This window comes from Diabrotica virgifera, chromosome 8 (assembly GCF_917563875.1).
Source record: "Diabrotica virgifera virgifera chromosome 8, PGI_DIABVI_V3a".
NCBI lineage: Eukaryota > Metazoa > Arthropoda > Insecta > Coleoptera > Chrysomelidae > Diabrotica > Diabrotica virgifera.
Window position 1 is genome coordinate 165,798,978 of NC_065450.1, and position 24,142 is coordinate 165,823,119.

The following is a 24,142-nucleotide window of genomic DNA, read 5'->3' on the forward strand; positions in this document are numbered from 1 at the left end:
TTCAGCGTGACTCTCCACTTACAACACCATTCGCCGACCCCGTCCAACAGAGCCTGGGCTCTTCTGAAGAGGACTCTTGGGTTGTATCGAGAGGTTGTTGTGAGCAGAGTCGTGTCGTCTGCATAGAGAAACAGCCGAGTACCTGGGATATTTTGGTTAGTGATGTCGCTGTTGTAGATGATGTACAACAGCGGTGCTAGGACTGAACCCTGGGGAACTCCAGCTTGTGGAGTGAAGGGGGTGGACTTTTGATCGCCTATTTTCACTCTGACAGTTCGGTTGTGGAGGTATGAGTGTACAATTTTGGTAAATTGTAATGGTAGCCCGATGTCCAGAAGTTTCCGAACAAGCCCGTCATGCCAGACCTGATCGAAAGCCTTCTGCACATCCAGGAATGTGGCTATGGCAAATGAACCATCGTTGATGGTTTGAGTAACTTTAGTAGTGAAATCTATTAATGCATGTTTAGTAGATCTACCTGACTGGAATCCGTATTGGAATTTTGGTATGATATTGTGGTTTTCGAGAAAGTCATTGAGCCTCTCTTTTAGGATTAGCTCAAGAACCTTACCCAGAGTGTTGATTAAAGAGATTGGTCTATAGGATTCCACGTCGGTTGGGGGTTTGCCTTTTTTAAAAAGCATGATGGTATTGGCCACTTTCCAAGGAGTAGGAAAGTGGCTGTTTTTGAGACATGCATTGAATATTTTAGTTAGAAGAGGGATGATACTCTTTGGAAGTTTTTTGAGGCACCTTCGGTTGATGCCATCAGGTCCGGGAGCGCTGTTTTTGCCTATTTGGCAAAAGCTCTCCGTTTCCCTGTTTGTGAGGGGGTCCATGATAGGATCATAGACTGGAATGTGGTGGTTGAGAGTAACATTTACTATGTATTCTGTGTTGAATTTAAATAAGCGATCAAAGTTCGGGTTGTCTGGAGTTTGAAAATTGTTTTGAAGCGAATTTCTGAATGCTTCAGCTTTCCCTTCTGGGGAATTGACTATGTGATTGTTGACCAACAGATGGGATGGTTGAGATAGTTTTTGTTTTGTTAGGACTTTGAATTTCTGCCAGAATTTACCTCCGTCTCTGTAGTCCAGTTTTGAGGTAGCATCTTCCCACCGGCGAGCCGTTAGGTCAGATATCTCCCTCTTTATCCTGGCACAGATTCGGTTGTGCTCTGTTTTGATTAGTGGATTTCTGTTGGCCTTGTATTGACGTAGAAGACGTCTTTTTTGTTGGATTTTGGCAATGATGTATTGTGGAAGTGCCGGTGATGTATAGGTTATTTGTTTAAGTGGGATTGCGTGCGTGATCGCCTCAGTGATGAGGTTCTCAATTTCGGTTGCACTGGTGTCGATACTATCGTTAGTATCGAGTTCGCCTAACATAGGGAGATTTTGAGTGATGAAATTTTGGAATTCAGTCCAGTTAGCGTGACGATAGTCTCTTATAGATCTTGGAGGGTTTGGTTGTTTTGGAATTAGTATGTCGGTGTCGACAAGAAGTGGTACGTGGTCTGACGTTATTGAATCGCCCGTGTGGCATCTATCCCCGAACCGATCCAGAATGTTACTAGTAACTAGGATGTGGTCGACAATAGAGGCCCCATTGGCGTTCAAAAACGTGTATTCAGTGTTGGTGATTCTTGAGATGGGAAGGTCTAGTAGATAATCCGTGAGGCGGATGCCTTCTGGGTTTGAACGGTGATCACCAAACTGTGTGTGTCTACAATTTAGGTCACCCATCAGCACGGCCTTGCTAAGCGTCGCAAAATACTCAAGCAAGTGCCTGCTGAGTGGCTGACCCGGGAGTTTGTAGTAAGAGACTATCGTGAGGGTTTCGTTATTGGGGATATGCACGTCAATTGCCAGGAAGTCTACGTCAGGTGGACGAAAATTTTGTGGGAATGTGTGTGTGGTGTGCGGTATTCCGTGTTTCACGAGAATACCATTCCCACGTGAAACCTGACAGCGGTTTCGATGGATGATCGAATATCCTGCGAAGTGTGGATCGCTTTTCGACAGAGTATCTGTGAGTGCGAGGATCTGGATGTTGTGCTTCGACAGGATATTCTTGATGAGGGGTCTCTTTTTGGAGAGACCCTGACAGTTGACTGTGCCTAGGGTGAAATCCATAAGGGAGGGTGTCTAGTGGTTGGAGCGGAATGTCACCGTGACATTGCTTCCGTACCCGTGGACCACTGTCGAGTGGTCGTAGACTTGGCTAATTAGATTAGCCGTGATTGCTGCGATATGCTCGCGAAGTTCTGGTAACAGGTTCAGCAGCAGAGCAGTCTGGATCGACAGGATGTTCTTTGTTTCCGTTGGGAGTTCAAAAGGAGGGAATGATCTTTCGATCGATAGTGGCTGTATTTCGTTTTGGGCGGAGGGGATAGTGTGTCTTTGTGGACACTTATTGGAATATGCAGGGTGGTCACCACTGCAATTCGGGCATTTGGGTTCCTGCTGTTTTGTGCAGGCGCTGGATTTATGATTGCCGCCGCAGTGGGGGCAGACGAATGCTTTTTGAGGGCATTCGTCAATAGAGTGTCCGTTAATGCAACATTTGCTGCAGTATTTTGGGGTAGGGATAGTAGGATCGGAGCCATGTGGAAGCTCGGCATTATAAATTTCTCCGTCAAGAGTTATCCAAATTACAGACTCTATCTGTATATATACCAATAACGTATGTCGTAGATATATTAATATTATGTGGCACATGACAGAAGCTCGAAACAAATTACTGTAAATGAAAAAAATGAAAAGCCCTATTCCGAAGAGTTGGACTGTGATCTCCCACATCACAGGTTGAGACAAAGTTGCAAAGAAATTGCTGAAATATATTATGATTACGTAAACGAGAAATAGTAGTTACAAATGGAATTCCTGCATTTAATAGAATACTTGAAAATTAATCAAAATAGAAATTATAAGGAGAAGGAACTAATAGTAATCCGGAAATTAATCATCTTTTAAAAGAGACAAAAATTTAAGACATGTTTCCTAATGTAGAAATGGCACTGATAATCTTTTTAAGCATTATAAGTATAGCATTATGGTAACAAACTACAGTGAGGTACGCTCCTTCTCCAAATTAAAACGACTAAAAAATTAAAAGAAGTAAAATACTTCGAGACAGATTAAACAGTTTGTCGCTAATGTCGATAGATGATTGTGATATGCTTGAAATCATAGATTTTGAAGATGTGATTAACGATTTTGCTCATCTCAAATCTAGAAGGGTACCTCGCTTCAATCAGCATAGATAGGTACCTACTTAAATTAAGCTACAACTTTGCATAAGTATCTATGTTCTTTTTTTATACTAACAAAATAGTGCTTTATTATAATTAAGGGGCCCCATTTTCCCAATGTGTGCCCAAGGCCTGTAATAGGTGAAAGACGACCCTGTACAAACAAGGGTCATACCCAATGACGTAAATATTACGTCGTTGTGTCATGTTATGTAATACTAAAAAAAACAACCACAATTATTTTACTTTAAAATACATCAGTCTATTTTGATAATTCGATTTCCACTTTGGAAATCGTTCTCAAAATGTCGATTATTCATTAAAAAATGCCACAACAGAAGAAAATTAGCTCAGAACAAAAAATTTAAAGTCAATGTCATGTCAATGTCAAAGATGATGCAAATTCTAAATTATTTACAAATGTCAACATTTTGTAAAATCTAAAGATGTCATGTAGATATTTTTCATTATTACACAAGACAATTAAAAATAATAATTGTGTAGCTATTCTATTAAGAAATTATTCAAGAAAAGTCGGAAGTGGAAATACCAGTGAAAGTCCATACAAATATGTTAAATCAAAACAACCTATAGAAGGTAGAAACTATTTTATTTAAAATGTGAACCTAAAATACAACCTTTGTATCTAAAGATCCTATAAGTGTTTGATTTTGTTAACAATTGATCATAAAATTGCAAGAGCTATTTTTTGCATGCTATATTAATATTGAATTATGTTTCTAATTATAAATTCATTGTAGATTCTTGTAATTTGGTTTGGCGTGACCCAAGTTTTGAATTATTGGCTGCAAATGAGTTTCCGTTGTTTTTGAGAGGTAATATTGGAATTGCTTGGTATGATACTCAAACAACCGTCAGATCTCAACATGAGTTGATAATGGAACAAATAGATGACAGTGTAAGTAACAATATATCTTAGCTTTGCAGTAGAGTAGAGATACAGTTTCTACTGGCATTATAATATCTGTAATTTTATGACAAAACTTATGCCCAGTGGCACCATCAGACTGCCTCAACAACTGATTTGCTAACCGCCAATTCGACTATTTAAATTTAAATCAATGATTATTTTTCAAACGAGTTGCACCATTCGAAGAAACTACTGGTTTACAATTACAAACTGATAATATGTAAGTGGCAACATCATATTAGTACAGATTATTCCACTCAAATCTAAGTTTGGTCTGTCAAAGAACGTTTTGTAAGGTTATATTACGAAATTGAATTGCCAATTAAACCAACACTGTTTCCTTGCTTACTTGACATCTAAAACCAACTACCACCAAAATGCTCAAAAAACTCTTAGTTTGTATTTTGTACAAATATATACCTAAAGTATTTTCCACCTAAGAAGACCGCTTTGCAATTAAATTCTGATAACTTTATTACTAGCGGACCAGATAAGCGGCGATATATTTTACACTATCTGTATGAATAACATTTTACTGGTCTGTTGTGTCAATCAGCACTACTCAACAAGTTTTTGTTTATTCGTTTTAATATTTTATTGCAACAGTACGGAATATACATTGCGCTGGAATAAGTGTTACCCGCCTTAATAACTTATTAATTTTTAGCACATAAGCAAAACGGTCAGACATGGATCTTTAAAATAATCATAGTATATTATGGTATCAATGTTTCGAACTTTACACGGTCCCTCTTCAGGTGACAGTGATAACTTTGATTTTTTTAAATGGGAAAGTACATCATGCAACACCTTATTTAAAAGCTTTTGAAAGACTGATTACAAAAATGATTAATACTTTAATTGTTTTTGAGACCGTAGGCGCAAAATTTCGGTCAAAATATTGTGAAATGTATTCATTTTTGAAGTGAAAACTTCTTTAGGGACGTTGTGTACTTTTTAGATGGGGAAAAAGTATTGAATTAGCGATCGTCATCGCCTTGGCGAAATCAATTTTTGAAGTGAAGACTTTTTTAGGGACGTTGTGCACATTTTAGATATGGAAAAAGTGTTGAATTAGCGACCGCCATTGCTTCTGCGAAATAAATTTTTGAAGTGAAAACGTCTTTAGCGACGTTGTGCACTTTTTAGATAGGCAAAAATATTGAATTAGCGACCGTCATTGCTTCGACGAAATAATGTTGTGAAGTGAAAACTTCTTTAGGGACGTTTTGGTCTTTTTAAATGGGGAAAAAGTATTGAATTAGCGACCGTTATTGCTTCGACGAAATACATTTTTGAAGTGAACACTTCTTTAACGACTTTGTGCACTTTTTAGATGGGGAAAAAGTATTGAATTAGCAACCGTCATCATTTCAGCGAAATAAATTTTTGAAGTAAGTTCTTTAGGGATGTTGTGCAGTTTTTAGATGGGGAAAAAGTATCAAATTAGCGAACGGTATTTGTTCGACGAAATAAGTTTTTGAAGTGAAAACTTTTTTGGGGATGTTGTGCACTTTTAAGATGGGGAAAAAGTGTTGAATTACCGATTGTCATCGCTTCGGCGAAATAAATTTTTGAAGTGAAAACTTCTTTAGGGACGTTTTGCACTTTTTCGATGGGAAAAAAGTATTAAATCAGTGACCGTCATTGCTTCGACGGAATAAATTTTTGAAGTGAAATCTTCTTTATGGACGTTATGCCCTTTTTAGATGGAGAAAAATATTGAATTATCGACCGCCATCGCGACCGTCATTGCTTCGACAAAATAAATTTTTGAAGCGAAACCTTTTTTAGGGAAGTTATACACTTTTTAGATGGAGAAAAAGTGTTGAATTAGCGACCATCATCTCATCGCTTCGGCGAAATAAATTTTTCAAATGAAATCTTCCTTAGGGACGTTGTGCATTTTTTGGATAGGAAAGAGGTATTGAAATAAATTTTTGAAGCGAAACCTTTTTTAGGGACGTTATACACTTTTTAGATGGGGAATAAGTGTTGTATTAGCGATCGTCATCGATTCGGCGAAATAAATTTTTCAAATAAAAACTTCTTAGGGATGTTGTGCACTTTTTAGATGGAGAAAAAGTATTAAATTAGCAACCGTCATTGTTTGACGAAATAAATTTTTAAAGTGAAAACTTCTGTAGGGATGTTGTGCACTTTTTAGATAGGAACAAATTATTGAGTTTGCGACCGTCATCACTTTGCCGAAATAAATTTCGTACATACATAATATATATTATGTGTATGTATACATAAATAGCATAGAACGTATGCAACGCTTATATAGCACTTCTTTTTGGATGTGGAAAAGCATTGAGCTTGTAATTTATACACTATAAGAAGTTTTCACTTCTGTCGGCACTCCCATGAGTGCTTTAAATTTTTTTTTCGAATCCTGAGAAAACTGATAAGTATTTTTGAAAAATTTAAAAGCAGAATGAAATATTACAGTGTTATCGAGGGTAGAAAGTCACTGAGAACTTCTTTAATGATTATTTTAATAAGTCATAGGGGTGAAAAAAAAAGAAAAATTTTGTCGGATTTTTTATTTTAAATATATCATTCAAAAGAATTTTTTGTTTATTCTAACCCGTTGTCGACGCGACGCGAAAAGTAATGGTTGTATTTGTGTGTGGCCTACGTTTTCGGGTTAATCAGTCTACGAAAAGACGCGACGAAGTGCGAATTTGTTTTGTTCGCGATTGTTCGCGACGAGACACGATGCAGTGTCAGTGTCAAGCTTGCAGTGTCAAGTGCAAGTTGCTTTTTTCAATTCAAATTATGCTACTCAATAGTTTATTAATTAAATAAAAACTAATATGTATAGTACCAGTGTTTTTTCATTAACATACTTTTTAAAGCCAGTAACAGCGTCTTCTCAATAGAAATTGGTTTTTGAAAATTACTTATTGGCAGTTGAATATGTACTGGGTTTAACAACTGCAATAATATAATCGAAAGTGCATGGTAATAAGCCACAATATATTTTAAACCGACGTGGATTATTTATTAATTTCGAATATAAATGATGAAACTCCAAATTTATTTCGCTCTAAATATATGATATTTGTTGTCTTTCTTCTTCGTTTATGAATTTTTTTAAAGCTAAGTATTTAATATGAATTTTCCAGCAATACTTCCCCATACTTAAGATTAGGAATGAATTGACATCGTCACCTTTGTGCTGGTTTGAGTGATGGAAAGCGACGCGATGCGACGCTACATAAGCCACACGTCGCGTGAATTACTGGTCGCATCGCATCGCGTTGCGTCGTTTTCCGTCGCTCACCTAGGACAACGGGTAAGGGACTTTCAGCCCTCGGTAATAATGTAATCTTTTATTCTGCGTTTAAATTTTTCAAAAATACTTATTAGTTTTCTCAGGATTCGAAAAAAATGAATGTGTTTAAAAACAATTCATTCGAAATTTTGCGCCTACGCTCTTAAAAACGATTAAAGTATTCTACATTTTTGTAATCAGTAAACACTTTTAAATGAGCTATCACATGATGTACTTTCCCATTTAAAAAAAAATCAATATTTTGCCTGTCACCTGAAGAGGGATCGCGTAAAGTTCGAAACATTGATGTTATAATATGCTTTGATTATTTTAAAAATCGTCATGTCCGAGTGTTTTGCTTATGTGCTAGAAATAAATAGGTTATTAAGGGGGGGGGGGGTAACACTTATTCCAGCACACCGTATCTTATTTAAACAGTGAATTTACATGTTATTTTTTTTAATTTCTTGTGACGTATCGTATAATGTAGGTTTAGCCAATAATAATCAAAGTTATGCCTTTACAAAACCATATTATTTAAAAAAAAAAATAAGGAGTACCATGTGTCATAATTATTATAATCTTCTTTATACACGTAAAAAAAATTGTTTAGTAATTAGTAGATATGTATTTCTTAAATCTACCAATCATTGGAAAATGATTCATGGTATTTAAAAAATATCTATTAAGGACACTGTTATCGACAAAGTCTATCAAATTCAAACTTGTCATCATAATATTACACTTTTGTTTATGGTTAAAGATTAAATGATGTTTGTGAATTTAATTGTATTGGTGTTATTTAACATTTTAGCAAAATACATAATCAGCAAAAGTCTTATTTAAAACGTGCAACCGTTTTTGCAATCACTACACTTGTTTAAACCTTTTGTTTTGTTGAAAACTCGGAAGTGATTTAGTGCCAGTTTGTTTCAAGGTTATATTTAATACAGTATCTGTAGAAAGTAAAGTGCTGGATGTATTTTATTCAAATTTGGACATAGCAGCAACTTGTCAAGTATTTTCCAATTTTACTGCATGCAAAACCATTCGTATAATATTCATTCTACTCAAAATAGAGATCTTAATTAACATTTGATGTCGATAAATAATTTCGAGTATTCGAAATATTCCGTCCCACTTCTTTTAACACGCCCTCTATATACATATTATATTCATTTTATTTGCCTTTAATAGAGTAAAATCCAATATTCTTACTGAACATAAAATACAGGAAATTAAATATTTTTACTTTTCAAGCGATCGGAATTAAATATTAACGCCCCACTGTTTGAGACCCACTGATCATCTCTTAATTACATATCGGCCGTCATAGGGTAAAAGGACTTTATACATATATACCTATATAATCATAATCCCTTCTACCGTAAGGTGCAGGGAATTTTGTACAAATATTTATGCAAATTATCTGAAACTAAGTGTTTCTTGAACATTTGTGGTGATGGTTTTGGTTCCTTAACTGTTGAATCCCATACTGTGTAAATTTAGACATACAGTGGACTCCGATACTGAACACTCTGCTTCTTCCAATTTATTCCTTATATCACTATGGGTGACTCTTATGTGTTTTACAGCCAAATTCTTTAAAATTCCTTGCCCTCTGGGTGTCACTGAAATCTTTCTGCCATACCAACCACTTCAAACTGACAATTAAGATACACCACAGTTTTTTGCAGTTTTTCTTTGACTAGGTACATGTGGTATTTTCTAATAGAGCAGTAACATAAGAGATATGCTTAACAGAAAGATTATTACAATCACTCATATGAGGAAATTCCAATCAAAGATATTCGTCTTTTAGAAATTAACATATTATTTCTATTAATATACACTGGCGGGAAAAATTTAGGTCACTAGATGAATTATACACGTTTGATGCCTCGAATTTCCTAAACCTGTTGTCCGATTTGAGTGATTTTTGTAGTATCTTATAGCTTTATTATTTAAGAGTTTCAATGTATTAATATTGTTGCTAATAGACAGGTAAATGTCATTTTATACCGGGTGTAACAATCATACTGTGTTTTTTCCTTAAAGTTCGGAACACTCTGAAATATAGCATAGATAAAATATTAAAATTAAAACTCAATTGTAGCCTTAGGCTTTCTTAAGATTTTATTTTTTGATTCATTTGCTTATGTTGGATAATAAAAAAGTTAGGTACTTTAACAACTAGCCATGTTCTTCATCAATACAGGGTGTTTCTAAATAAGTACGACAAACTTTAAGGGGTAATTCTGCATGAAAAAATAATGACTGTTTGCTTTATAAACATATGTCCACAAATGCTTTATTTCTGAGATATAGGGTTGCTCTAAAACCGGTTGAGATATGCAACAGAAATTTGGTAGGTTTTAAGAGATAGTTATTGCGCATTTTTTGACATACAATTAAGAATTTTATATTCACTATTGGCGTGCATACGGGTATAAATATTTTAGATACATAACATATGCACGCCAATGGTGAATATAAAATTCTTAATTGTATGTCAAAAAATGCGCAATAACTACCTCTTAAAACCTACCAAATTTCATTTGCATATCTTAACCGGTTTTAGAGCAACAAATAAACCGTCAGTTTGTAAGAAAAATTCAACATTCCGTATCTTGGAAATGAAGCATTTGTGGACATATGTTTATAAAGCCTACGGTCATTATTTTTTCATGCAGAATTACCCCTTAAAGTTTGTCGCACTTATTTAGAAACACCCTGTATTGATGAAGAACATTTCTAGTTGTTAAAGTACCTAACTTTTTTATTATCCAACATAAGCAAATGAATCAAGAAAAAAAATGCTAAGAAAGCCTAAGGCTACAATTAAGTTTTAATTTCAATATTTTATCCATGCTATAATATTCCACAGAGTGTTCCGAACGTTAAGGAACAAACACAGTGTGATTGTTACACCCGGTATAAAATGACATTTACCTGTCTATTAGCAACAATATTAATACATTGAGATTCTTAAATAATAAAGCTATAAGATACTAAAAAAATCACTCAAATCGGACAACAGGTTTATGAAATTCAAGGCATCAAACGTGTATAATTCATCTAGTGACCTAAATTTTTTTTAGCTAACATTAATATAGGCCCAATACACTAAACCGCAGAGATTATGGTGAGCAGGGCATGTGGTCCGCATGCATGAGAATAGAATCCCCAGAAAATTGCTAAATGCAAGAATGCAGGGAAAGAGACCTGTTTGAAGACCTAAAAAGAGATGGGAAGACGAAATCGATGAGGATGCCAGGAACTTCCTGGAAACGCGTTCATGGAAAAGAACAGCTGTAAATCAAAATGATTGGAGAAGCTTGTTGAAGGAGGCCAAGGCTCGATTTGGGCTGTAGTGCCATTGGATGGATGGATGGAACATTAATATAGAACATTCTTAACGCCACAGAATAAATAACCACACAGAGGCGAAACTCCTGCCGAAAACAGTAACATAATTTTCATGCTCATGTGTCAACGTAACTGGTGCAACCCCACTTTTGCGACTGACGTGACAGTTGTTTATAGTTAAATTTTATATTTATATATGTTTTATTTTATATTTTATTTATGTTTTATAGTTAAATTTTATATTTCATATTTAATAACTACTTGTCAAAAATATTACCTAATTTGGAATTGTCTATTCCTTAGGACATCAAGTTCTGGTGCACAAGGTCAAATATTTCGGTCCCAACAAAATCAATGTAAACGACAGTCAGATTCGCTTCTGTGTGGTTATTTATTCTGTGTTAACACTCACCACTGCAAATTGTACGAAAATTGAACATCATCACTAATTTAACTAAAAAACTAAGGTTGAAAAAATAATTAAATAAATTCAAAGTTCAATAAAAAATTCACAATTTTTAACTTATTTATGTAGCACAATTATTAAGTTAGTATTATTTAACACATTTATCAGTTATAAATTCCAATAAACAAAACAAATGCGCTAATGTCACTGTCTTTGAAAATAATAAATGTCAAAAGTCATAGTAAACAATACAGTGATGATCGCGCTAATAACTGGCAAAATAACGCAAAAGATGAAAAACATATTAAGTTGTGAGATAAAAGAGATGAAACTAGTAGAGGTGGGAACTTTAGCGATAGAAACCTATAAATTTACATTATGTATTGGACCATTGTACAGATATTGTTTTTTACCTTTAGATGTATTGGAAGAGTTTTACAATTACCACTGTACTGTGACAGTGACTGTTTTAGTTGACATACCCCTCTGATACGTATAAAGGTCAGAAACAAGCAATATAATGTAAATTTATAGATTTCTATCGCTAATCGCCACTGGCTTCTTGGGCTCATTCAAATGAAGAGGGCTTGCTTGTTGACTGCCCACAAAACTATCCAGCAAAGCTGATATGCGAATGCTTCTCTTACCTAAACTTGAGGCAATCAAATATCATACCAAATCAACGTGGCATATTTTTGGATCTCATTTTCCGCAGTATTGAAGATTATCAGAAACTGTCAGTCTATGAAGCAGTTGACACTTTGCTTCCCAATAATTTTCATCATGTGGCAATTACTTGTGATTTTAGTTTTAGTGGTAATGTTAAACAACTAGATTATAATACTACATATTTTGACTATCGTAATGCAAATTTTGTGGGTCTAAATAATTATTTTTCTTCTGTTGACTGGAATATTGTTTTTGATCATGCAAATATTAATATCTCAGTAGATAATTTCTATGAAGTAGTCTCTGAGGCAATATCACTTTTTGTTCCGAGAGAAGTATATAAACCTTCAAAATTTCCTCGTTGGTTTTCTCCAGAATTAAAAAAACTTGTTATTTAAAAAAAAACTGCTTATACTAGATTCAAACATACTCAGTCGGCTGCTGATTATACCTTATTTTCAGATCTCGGAACACAATGCTAAACATTAACAAATCAATGCTATAAATCTTATATCTCAAACATTGAGGAATCTATTCACTCAGATTCAAAACAATTTTGGAATCATGTTAACTCATTGAATAAAAGCCATGGAATTCCAAGTGTTATGCATTTTAATGACATGTCAGCAGAATCAAGTGAGAAAATAGCAAACTTGTTTGCGAGCCATTTCTCTAGTGTCTATCGCTCTGACAAAGGTAATTTAAGTAACTACGATTTTAAATTAAAAAATTCGGTCGACATTCCGTTTATTCAATTTTCACTTTCTGAACTCTTTGAGGGTATTCGTGGTGTGCAAGTACTTGGAGGCGATACGAGAAACGATCGTGCGAGAATAGCGGAGAAATATTGTAACTTTCTTAAATAATTCATTGTCAATTGAAATTGTCAAATTGACATATATTTCATATCTACTGTCAATGAAGAAGAAAAAATATATGTTGCTCCACAATATTGATATGATATGCAATTATTATATAAAGGTAAATGTAATTAATTGTGTTTTGCTTGCATTACTGCATTTTAATAACTAATTTTATTTACTACATACAATTGTTTACGTTTTAATAACATAACCTGAATCTTATTTTTTCTTCTTATAATTTTTTTGGACTATGGCCTTGACAATTATCCAGGAACCAGGACCATATGATTGGCCAATATAATTAAAAGTGCGAATAAAAGTGCAGAGCGAAGAAACCAGGTGTCGCTTTTCCGAACTTGGACGGTCCCAATAAATGGTCTCAAGGATAAACTCAGTTATGGCCCGGATAACATTCCAACATATTTTTTTAAAAAGATGTGTCTACAGTTTATCTAAACCTTTACATGTATTATTTAATTTATCTTTGAGACATACCTTCCCTAGTAAGTGGCGTGACAGTTATATAACTCCGGTATTTAAAAACGGTGACAGAGACAATATAAAAAATGATAGACCTGTTGTTATGTTATCTGCCACCCCCAAACTTTTTGAATTAATTTTAAACAAATATCTTACTTGGCACTGTATAAATCTCTTGATTAATGAGCAACATGGATTTAGGCAGGGTAAATCTACGTCTACAAATCTTATTTTATATCATGATTACATTGTCAGGGTTTTCGAAGATGGGTACCAAGTGGACTCCATTTATACTGATTTCTCGAAGACCTTTGACACAGTGATCCATTCTTTACTCATCTTTAAATTAAGATGTATAGGTTTTCTTGAGTGGTTTCTTTCATGGTTGAGTAGTTATCTTGATGAAAGAGTGCAGTTTGTTTTTATAAAGGGTTCACTTTCGATTCCTATCTTGGTCAGTTCAGGGGTCCCACAAGGCTTACATGTGGGTCCTCTTCTCTTTAACTTGTTTATTAATTATATTTCTGAGGTAATAAAAGTTTTTGCTGTTTGCTGATGACCTTAAGCTATATTTCAAAGTTTCAAATATGTCTGATTGTCTAAGGATCCAGGAAGACTTGACTTCTCTATACAATTGGTCTCTTTCCAATTCATCATCATCATCAACCCGTACGCGTCCACTGCTGGACATAGGTCTCCCTCAGCTCTTTCCATTCATCTCTATTTTGTGCGGCTTGCATCCAGTTACCGACAACATGTTTCAAATCATCGGCCCATCTGGTTAGTGGGCGTCCTCTGCTCCGTAGTGCTTCTTCTCGCGGCCTCCACTCGACAATACGTTTTGTCCATCGGTTGTCTGGCAATCTGGCGACGTGTCCTGCCCAATTCCACTTAAGCGACGCGATTCTTTCCAATTGTCTCCAGTTAAATAAAGATAAGTGTTTTGTTATATCCTTTAGCAAATCTAAAAATAATGTTGCGTTTGACTATCACATTAATACAAGCGTTCTATCAACAGTGACTGAAATAAAAGATTTGGGGGTGTTATTTGACAGTTCCTTGTCATTTATCCCACACATTAACAATTTGTCAAATACATAAAGCATACCGTAATCTAGGTTTTATCACAAGAAACTCTCAAGATCTTTCCGTACCCACATATAGAATTTTATATCTTACTTTCGTCCGTAGCATCCTGTCTTATTCTTCTATAGTATGGTCACCATACTATTTTAACCATATTTACACCCTTGAAAAAATTCATAATAAGTTTCTCCGGATTTGTGCTTATAGATTAAACTTAAAGAACATGTCTTCAGTGGAATTAAGGTCAAGGCTAAATGTCAGTTCCTTAGAAGACTACAGAACTAAATGTGATTTAATTTTTCTTTATAAACTACTTGACCATACCACCGACTGTTCTGATTTATTAAATCTTATCAACTTTAGATGTAGCACTAGAATTCTTAGAGACATGCCCATATTTCTATAAAACACTATCACACCAACTATGCCAAATTCTCTTCAATTAACAGGATTCAGATACTGGGAAATGACTAATGCGTGGCTAATGCATGCTATTGGCTTAACACTGATAATGGATTATTTGTTAATCCGAAAACGTTTTGTTTTGTGATTTAACCCTTATTAGGGTCTTTTAAATATACCTTTTACGAAAAAAATTAATGATTAAACTATTGGTAGGGGAGCAAAGTATGCTAAATGTGCAGTCACTCGAGCGTTATGGGGACCTATTGGGTTGTGAAGAGTAGGTCCTAAAACCAAAAAAATTTAAGTAAAGTTTTCCATTTTAGTGGGCGCTTGCCATTTTTTAATTTAATTTTCCATTTCCAACACTCGTTTTTTCCGATTATAACGCCATCTATCCATAATTCGAAAAAATGTTTCGAATAAAAGTTACTTATTTTTACGTAAGGAATCCAAATCTGCAATACAAAATGGGGGCTCCTATTTAAGATTTTAAAGTAACCCCCCACCCCACCTCCGTGGGGGGTCGTGTTTAGTGCCATTTGATAGATTTTTCAAAAATATTGAATAAGTGTATTTTACAGTTTTTCGATCTGATGTTCATTTCGCGAAATATCGCGGGATTCGTATTTAAAATATTAAATTTACCCCCCACCCCTCTCCGTGGGAAGTCAGGTTTGGTATCATTCGATAGATTTTTAAAAAATATTGAGCACATATTTTTTAGTTTTTCGATCTGTCATTCATTTCGCGAAATATTCGCTTTTTCCTTGTGAAATTTTGGGACTCCCCCATTTCCTTACGCCAGTCTCAAATCGTCAGATTTTTTAAATATACACTCTTTTGCATGTACTTAACTTACCTTACCTTAATCTGACAATTTCGAGTTTTTTAAAGATAGATTTTTTTTTCGGGTCCCCCTTAACGAACTCCCCTGTGTTAAGAGCCAATATATGGTAGAGGTACATTTGCAGGGTACCAGGTTTCTCCCCATATGATAATCTGACGCGCTCGAGTAACTGCAAAAATCCCCGCTTGGGCTCCCCTACCATATGGAAGGGTACATAAAATGTTCGCACTTGTCTAGTGGAGCGAGGTGGTACAAAGAGTTCGATTTTATTAAGTAGTTAAGAACAACTGCATAAGTATAAAATGTAAACCTAGAATACAGTGAATTCACCCAACAATGTTAAACATTTTATATAAATGAGAAGAGTAAGTGTAAAGTGTGAATTTCATTAACCAATGATAAAACACTTTAATTAAAAATAAGTATTTATCTACATTTTTTATAAATGCTAACTTAGTGAATATAACTAAATTTGTACTTTTCTAGTCTTGTGAACAAGGAGATATGGTAGTCAGAATTCAGACATGTCCAACCTTACTTAGACAAATAGCAAAAGATTTATTCCCTTATAGAACTTTACAAGATAATGGAGAATTATCTGTGATTACAGTTGCTTTGAAACCAAATATTAAGGATTTACGAAAAAATAAAGAATTGGAAACTGAAAGATTAGCTCAGACAGTAAGTATTTTTTTTGTCTGTTATGAACCAGTCATACTGTAGCCAATTGACTTATTGTACATCTTCCATTCCTTTATAATACGCATTCCAATAATAAATTAATTTATACAAAAAAATCAAACTACATATTTTTTCCTATTCCTTCCTTTTTCTCTGTTTCCCTGTAGACTTTTAGAAAAAACTTAGCACACATGTATGTTTTAACGCTCTAAATACAAATATTTATTTATTTTCAACGGGCTCCTGCCCAATCTGATTACAAATTTATAATATAATATTTCCATATAGTCTGGGCTGATTATCGGAGAATAGTCCGCAGATAGTGTGCTACTTTTTTTATAAACAAAATGGCGCCCGAAAATCGTGTTTTTTTCAATTTTTGCTCTATAACTCCAAAGATTTTAACTTTAGATCAAAAACACTCAAATAAAAATTTACCGCAATTAAATTCTGCATAGAGACGTGTTTTTTCCGATTTACTTCGACGAAAACTTTTCCCGGAAAAAGCGGATTTTTCTAACAAAATCTTTAATTTTCAACTAAACTTTTAGATAAGTAGTTGTTAATCAATAATTAAATAACTTGGTAACGTAAAAGCCCTTTCCGTATATATTATAATTCCAGAAGCCGATGGAAATTAAATGAACAGTTTAGCAACAATTGAAATGTTAATTAAAAATTTACGGTCGCTATAATAACGACAATAATTACGATACATAAGAATTACTATGATTTTTTCATAAAAAGACACTATACCTATCTAATGTACTTTACAGAATTGAAATTGGACTATTTAGGCGGCCTCAGAAATATTTTAAAATTATAAACAATTTTTTGGCTTATAAATAAATAGAATATCTCGGGAAATATTAAACTAAATTAAATTGTGAAAACGGTATTCTAAAGACAGCGGCAGGACACTTCTTTTAAAAGAAAAAACGTTTAATTATGACGAGTGGTTCCTGAGATACAACCGGTCAAAGTTGACCGAAATTTACGGCAAAGATATAAACAATAGGATCATAATTTTCAAACCATCACCTTTTTATTTTTGTCCTCTTTCTCCACACCAATTTTCATATCTTTAAAATCCTCATAACATATATTATTATAATAAAAACTATCGATAATACGTGTGAAAATTGCCAAAAATACCAAAATTCCAATAAAAAATTAGGTTGGAGAAAATGTAACCCTCAAAGTTCAAAATCGCTGTACGTTAAAAAAAATGCATTTTCTCGGCTTCCCATGGAGCAATTTCCTTCATTCTTTTTTTGTTCCCAAGTAACCCGAGTAGAGCCATCAAACTAACGCATTATTAAATGTCAAACTTGCTTTTGTTTTGTTATAATAAATTAATTTATTTATTATAACACAATATTTTAATTTGTTTAAATAAAAATTGTTTAAATAATTTTACAGCTTTCAAATGAGAATATTTATGTTTTTAACTTTAAAAGGTACACTTGTAGTAAGTTTATCTAAAAAAAAGCCTACAACTGGAAAAAATATGTAATTTTCTGTTCTTATAAATAAGTTAATCTATTATAACAAAACAAAAACAAGTTTGACATTTAATAATGCGTTAGTTCGATGGCTCTACTCGAGTTATTAGGGAACAAAAAAGAATGAAGGAAATTGCTCCATGGGAAGCCGAGAAAATGCATTTTGTTAACGTATACCGATTTTGAACTTTGAGGGTTACATTTTCTCCAACCTAATTTTTGATTGGAATTTTGCTATTTTTGGCAATTTTCACACGTATTATCGATAGTTTTTATTATAATAATATATGTTATGAGGATTTTAAAGATATAAAAATTATTGTGGAGAAAGAGGATAAAAATAAAAAGGTGATGCTTTGAAAATTATGATCCTTTTGTTTATATCTTTGCCGTAAATTTCGGTTAACTTTGACCGGTTGTATCTCAGGAACCACTCGTTATAATTAAACGTTTTTTCTTTTAAAAGAAGTGTCCTGCCGCTGTCTTTCGAACACCGTTTTCAGAATTTAATTTAGTTTAATATTTCCCGAGATATTCTATTTGTTTATAAACCAAAAAATTGTTTATAATTTTAAAATATTCCTGAGGCCGCTTAAATAGTCCAATGTCAATTCTGTAAAGTACAGTAGATAGGTATAGTGTCTTTTTATGAAAAAATCATAGTTATTCTTATGCATCGTAATTATTGTCGTTATTATAGCGACCGTAATTTTTTAATTAACATTTTAATTGTTGCTAAACTGTTTCAATTTTTATAGACTTCTGGAATTATAATATATACGGAAAGGGCTTTTACATTACCAAGTTATTTAATTATTGATTAACAACTACTTATCTAAAAGTTTAGTTGAAAATTAAAGATTTTGTTGGAAAATCCCGCTTTTTCCGGGGAAAGTTTTCGTCAAAGTAAATCGGAAAAAACACATCTCTATGCAGAAATTAATTGCGGTGAATTTTTATTTGGGTGTTTTTGGTCTAAAGTTAAAATCTTTGGAGTTATAGAGCATAAATTGAAAAAAACACGATTTTCGGGCGCCATTTTGTTTATAAAAAAAGTAGCACACTATCTGCGAACTTTGCATATCTATATTATTAATACATACAATAATAAGATTCGATTCCAGCAATAAAATTGCTGGTAAATAACTTTTCCTTGTATTTTGCTAATTAGCCCAGAGTAATATACTTGTATGTGTCAATAATTATTAAAATACAATAAAATAGTTATAATAATACAATAAAATACAAATATCACAACAATGACTATCTATTCCACAACAACTCAAATAAACATACGCTTGAGGCCCGAAATGAATTCAGATTTCGGTGCAAAAAAATCTAGAAGAACATAGAAAGTTTGGTTTAATCTTGTTCTGCGGAGAGGTACATGGAGACCAACCTGCTCAAGTAGCTGAGGACACAAAACTGTTGAATTAACTATGCCATAAAGCATCTTTGCATCTTTAATTATTCGTCGGTTTCGCAATGAGAAAATGCCAAGTTGGGTTTCAATTTGATGATAATTTACTTGATTTAACTCAAAAGGTATACCCAGTTTATATGCTACATATTTCAAGAACTTGTGTTGGACTGTCTCGATTTTTGATATGTAAATATTATAAGATGGAGATTATACACAAGAACAATACTCTAGATGAGGTCTAACTAAAGAACAATATAGTAGTTTAATTGCTTCAATATTCTGAAAGTCTCTAGTGCATCTTTTTACAAAACCAAGCATCTGTAACGATTTGGAAGTTTTTGACGTATAATGTGATTCAAATAAAAGTTTACAGTCAAAGTTAATTCCCAAATCACGAATTTCAGTAACCCAGTCAACAGGAATATTCTGTATATTATAATTATATTCTATTGGGTCTCTCGATCGTCCAAAAGAAATAGCATGACACTTGGATGCATTCAGGGCCATGGCATTCAACATACACCACTCACTCAACCGATATCAAGATCATGTTGAAGATTAATACAATCTTCTGTATTGTTGATAATTGTGTAGAACTTTAGATCATCTGCAAAAAGAAGAGGTGAACTGTGCCGGAAGCAGTGGTGTATATCATTGATGAATATGTTAAATAACAGGGGCCCCAAATCCAAACCCTGAGGTACTCCTGAATGAACCTTAATCTCACTAGAAACAAAATCCCTGATACGCACCATCTGAACTCGGTCAATCAAGTATGTTCTCAGCCACTCAAGAAGTGGACCATTAACACCCATTTGTTTAAGTTTAAATATTAAAATATTATGGTTGACCCGATCGAATGCCTTGGAGAAATCGGTGTATAGTGCATGTACCCTACAGCCGACCTCGAGCTGCAGGAGAAATAAACATACCAAAGCATGAAACACGTCAGAATCATAAGCGTGCGGTTTTGCTTTTCTATTAAATTATTAAAAGAATAATTACAAAATAGCAGATTTGTTTACTTTGAATAACGAAGATCAAATATGCAATGTTAGTATTGTTTTCAAGGAAATTCAAATCAGTAGATGCTATTTGATCAGTTATATTAAAAATAAGCTTTTTAACTGTAAAAAGAAAACAGAAACGTGTGGTTTGACAAAAACTATAAATCAGTAATTGTAACGTTGTTGTGACACTGTAACGATTAATTTCAAAATATTACGCAGTAGTATTATATTATTATGTTTTCCGAATTTTATTTTGAAAAAACATAAAACTCCATATAGCATATCCACATAGCAAATGTCACCAGAAATTGTTTCATGTAGATATCAGCTATTGCGGGAGAGAGGGGGATCCCGTTGGGGCATCTTTAATTTGACGATAGACTTGGTTTTGGAATGAAAAGTATGTATTAAAAATGCAGTGTTTTATAAGAGACAGGTAATGTGTCTTGGAGAATTTGATGTTTAGAGTCAAAGATGGAGACGGTTTCATCAATAGAAATGTTGGTGAATAAAGAAACAATGTCAAAATTAACTAGTATATCTGAGGGTGAAATAGAAATGTTTTTCAGAAGATCAATGAAATGGAAAAGTATATTCTACATCAAATATAGATTCGTATTCATATATTCTGCATGAAATGGTATATTCTTGAAATCCGGGACGATTTTTCTCTGGGTCCAAGAGATTTTTTGATATCTGAAATAGAGTCGACTTATTTATAATGGATTTGGTTGTTTTTCTAGATATGTAGTGGGATCGTTTGAGACGCGTTTGTATTCTGCGAAATTGAGAAGTTTGGACATTTTGTCGAAATAATAGAAGAGTTTGTAATGAAATGAAATATATATACAGAGTGGGCCAAAGAAAAGAGTCCACCTCGATACTTGGCAGTATTTATTAGATTTTAAGGAAATGAAGAAACAGGTCGATTTTTGATCTGAGGCGGACACATTTTTACGGTACATAAATCTGTCATTTGTCAATCTCCTCCCTTCCATTTTCCCCAGCTCTTATTTTTAAATAGGGAATAGGGGTCGTGTGCTACCTCATTTGAAAGTTTATTCAATTCTCTATTCAGTAATGTTAACATTGACGTAATTGTTTATACAAGGTGTCCAAGAAAAATTATTTTGAATTAAATTAATTGACACAAAAAGAAGAATGTATGCAATTTATTTAACTCAAAATAAATTCTACTACTGACAGAAAACAGAGAAAAATATTTATTTGACAAATAAATATTGTTTTTCGCTTAAATTCAATATTCAACCGACCAAGAGGCAGATGGGTGGCAGCTTGAACATTGAAATTAAGCGAAAAGCAATGTTTATTTATCAGAAAACATTTTTGAAGTTATTCTTCTTTAGGCGCGATTGAGAGTAAAATTTTTCATAAATCTGCGCGCATGCGCACACAGACAGTATGTAGTTCGTTTCTAATCTTTCAAGATAGTATCTGTATCAGCGTAAATTAGTCATTAAAAGAACATATTAGTGTTTTTAGTAAATGTATTATTTATTATAATTTTTGTGTCTTTGAATTTCTCTTCTTCTGTAGTAAGATAATAAAATATGTAGGTATAACATTTTTATCACGATACCACTCAATCTATTTGTCACCGTGTTGTGTAATTATATCCGAAACTTACGCGTCAATTACAGGAGACTCGGTGATCTAGTTGTTGAGCGTTCGGTCAGAGATTGAAAGGACCCGGGTTCCAATCCTAGACGATTCATTTTTTTTTTATTTTTTGTTGTTTTAATAGAAATTTTTTTGTAAGTGGTAGATAAGAAAGTTAGTTTAATATTTAAATAGAATACAAATAACCTGTTAAGTATATTTACTTCGTTAAAATTATATAATAGAAGAATAACTTCTTACGTGCGTACAAAGTACACACACTTCTTTTTTTCTGTTTTGTGACAGCAGTAGAAATTAAACAAATAAAAGCATTTTGAATTAAATAAATTACATAACATTCTTGATTTTGTGTCGATTAATTTAACTAAAATATTTTTTTCTTGGACACCCTGTATAAATAATTATGTTAATGTTTATATTACTGAATGGAGAATTGAATAATCTTTTAAATGAGCTAGCACACGACCCCTATTCCCTATTTAAAAATAAGCCGTCGGGGAAGTGGACGGGAGGGGGTTGACAAATGACAAATGTATCTACCGTTAAAATGTGTCCCCCTTATATCAAAAATTGACCTGTTTCGTCATTTCCTTAAAATCTAATTTTTTATATCTTATCGACCGTTTAATAAGTAAAAACGGTGTTAAATATCAGGTTTTGCGGTCAAAGAATAAAACTATTCTATTTTCTCTAAAACTCTATATTTCGCCAATGGTTATTGGCTTCTTTAGGAGTACACTAAAATTTTAAATAAAAACATTTAATATTTAAAAAGTACAGTGGAACCTCGGTAAGTCGGAATAATCTGGACCGCGGCCGATCCGGGTTATAGAAAATCCGGGTTAGCCTAAGCATATGGTAAAAATTAATAAAACACGGTAGGTACTTACAGATAAACTCCATTATAATTGCAAAAACATGAAATGCAGATATGCATACATAATATGTACATGCATATTATGTATTGTTTATTTTTTGGTAAAAAACTAAGTCAAGGTGAAAAAGTTTACAACCAATGTATACTGGCAGTAATAACATATATGGTTCCGAAACCATAACTTTGACTAAATATTCTGCAAATAAATTGAGAATAACTTAACTGGAAAGAGCAATGTTGGGAATAACAAGAAAAGATATGGTACCACATAGGATAGTGAGAGAGAGAGAGAGAGAGAGAGAGAGAGAGAGAGAGAGAGAGAGAGAGACTAAAGTGACATATGTTATAGACAAAATTGCACAAGCCAAATGGAGATGGACTGGACATGTTGCACGTTTAAATGGTAATAGGTGGACCAAAAGACTATAGAATGAAGACCTGAAGAAGACAAAATACACCGAGGTGGACCACCAAATAGACTTCAGAAAAGCAGTGGGAAACTATATACAGAAGTGGTTGAGGAGTGATGATGATTTACATTTTATCTTCGTTATTCATAGTGAACAAATCTGTTATTGTACATATTGCTTAAATAATTTAATAGATAAGGAAAACCGCATGCCTATGGCTTCTTACGTGACTTAGCGTTAGTTTGTTTATTTCCAGTGCGTCTTTATTTTGAATACACTGTATTTTCATCCATATGTAACTATAAGTTCATTAATAATGAAGATTATGTGTAGTGCCATTTTATTGGTCGCCTTGTTTGTTTTTTCTATCTTAATATATTCGTTATATCCTACCCTTTCATTTGCTTTGTCACATGTTAGGATTCAGTGAGTTGTTTATTTTGTACTAGGTCAAAGACTTGCTTCAAGTTAATAAATCAAAATCTGTCTTATGGTAAATCTATTTTCATCCATAGTGACATCTGATATATCGTATGTAACTAAACATTCATTAATAACGAAGATGCTACGTAGGACCCTTTTAGTAGTCGCCTTGTTTGTTTTTTCTATCTTAATATAGCCGTTACCCCTCTCCTTTCATTTAATGCATCACACTCTCCAACCAGATCAATATTAACGGAGCTATGATATAGCGTCACGATCGTAGCCGTGTCGGTCGCAACAATCTGACGCGAAATCAAAGCTTTTCCTCATCCAAAAAGTGCACAACGTCGCTAAAAGTTTTCACCTTAAAAATTATACTAAAAAAAGTTAACGCTGGTGTAAATTGTGACAACGTCAATTATCATGTTTTCCCCGAGATCGTCAATTACATGAAAATAGTTTCTATCCTTGTGGGATTGATACTCACCGGAGGGACCACAGACATTCGGATACAATTATCGTCTCTTTGTAAAAAAAACTGAAGTCGACTTTATTAAGTAACAAGACATTTACTCAGCAC

The 24,142-nt window shown here is 33.5% G+C and overlaps 1 protein-coding gene across 1 annotated transcript in view; it reads left to right on the forward strand.

The window, feature by feature from the left end:
* The first annotated feature begins 3,519 nt into the window (after nt 1-3,519).
* Nucleotides 3,520-24,142, forward strand: part of LOC126889583 (cobalamin trafficking protein CblD-like) — a 38,551-nt gene continuing 17,928 nt past the window's right edge. Inside the window, exons 1-3 of the mRNA XM_050657983.1 lie at nt 3,520-3,850; nt 4,015-4,172; nt 16,079-16,273. Of these exons, the coding sequence (XP_050513940.1) occupies nt 3,700-3,850; nt 4,015-4,172; nt 16,079-16,273 (504 nt within the window). The 5' untranslated portion in view covers nt 3,520-3,699. The remainder of the gene's footprint in view (nt 3,851-4,014; nt 4,173-16,078; nt 16,274-24,142) is intronic.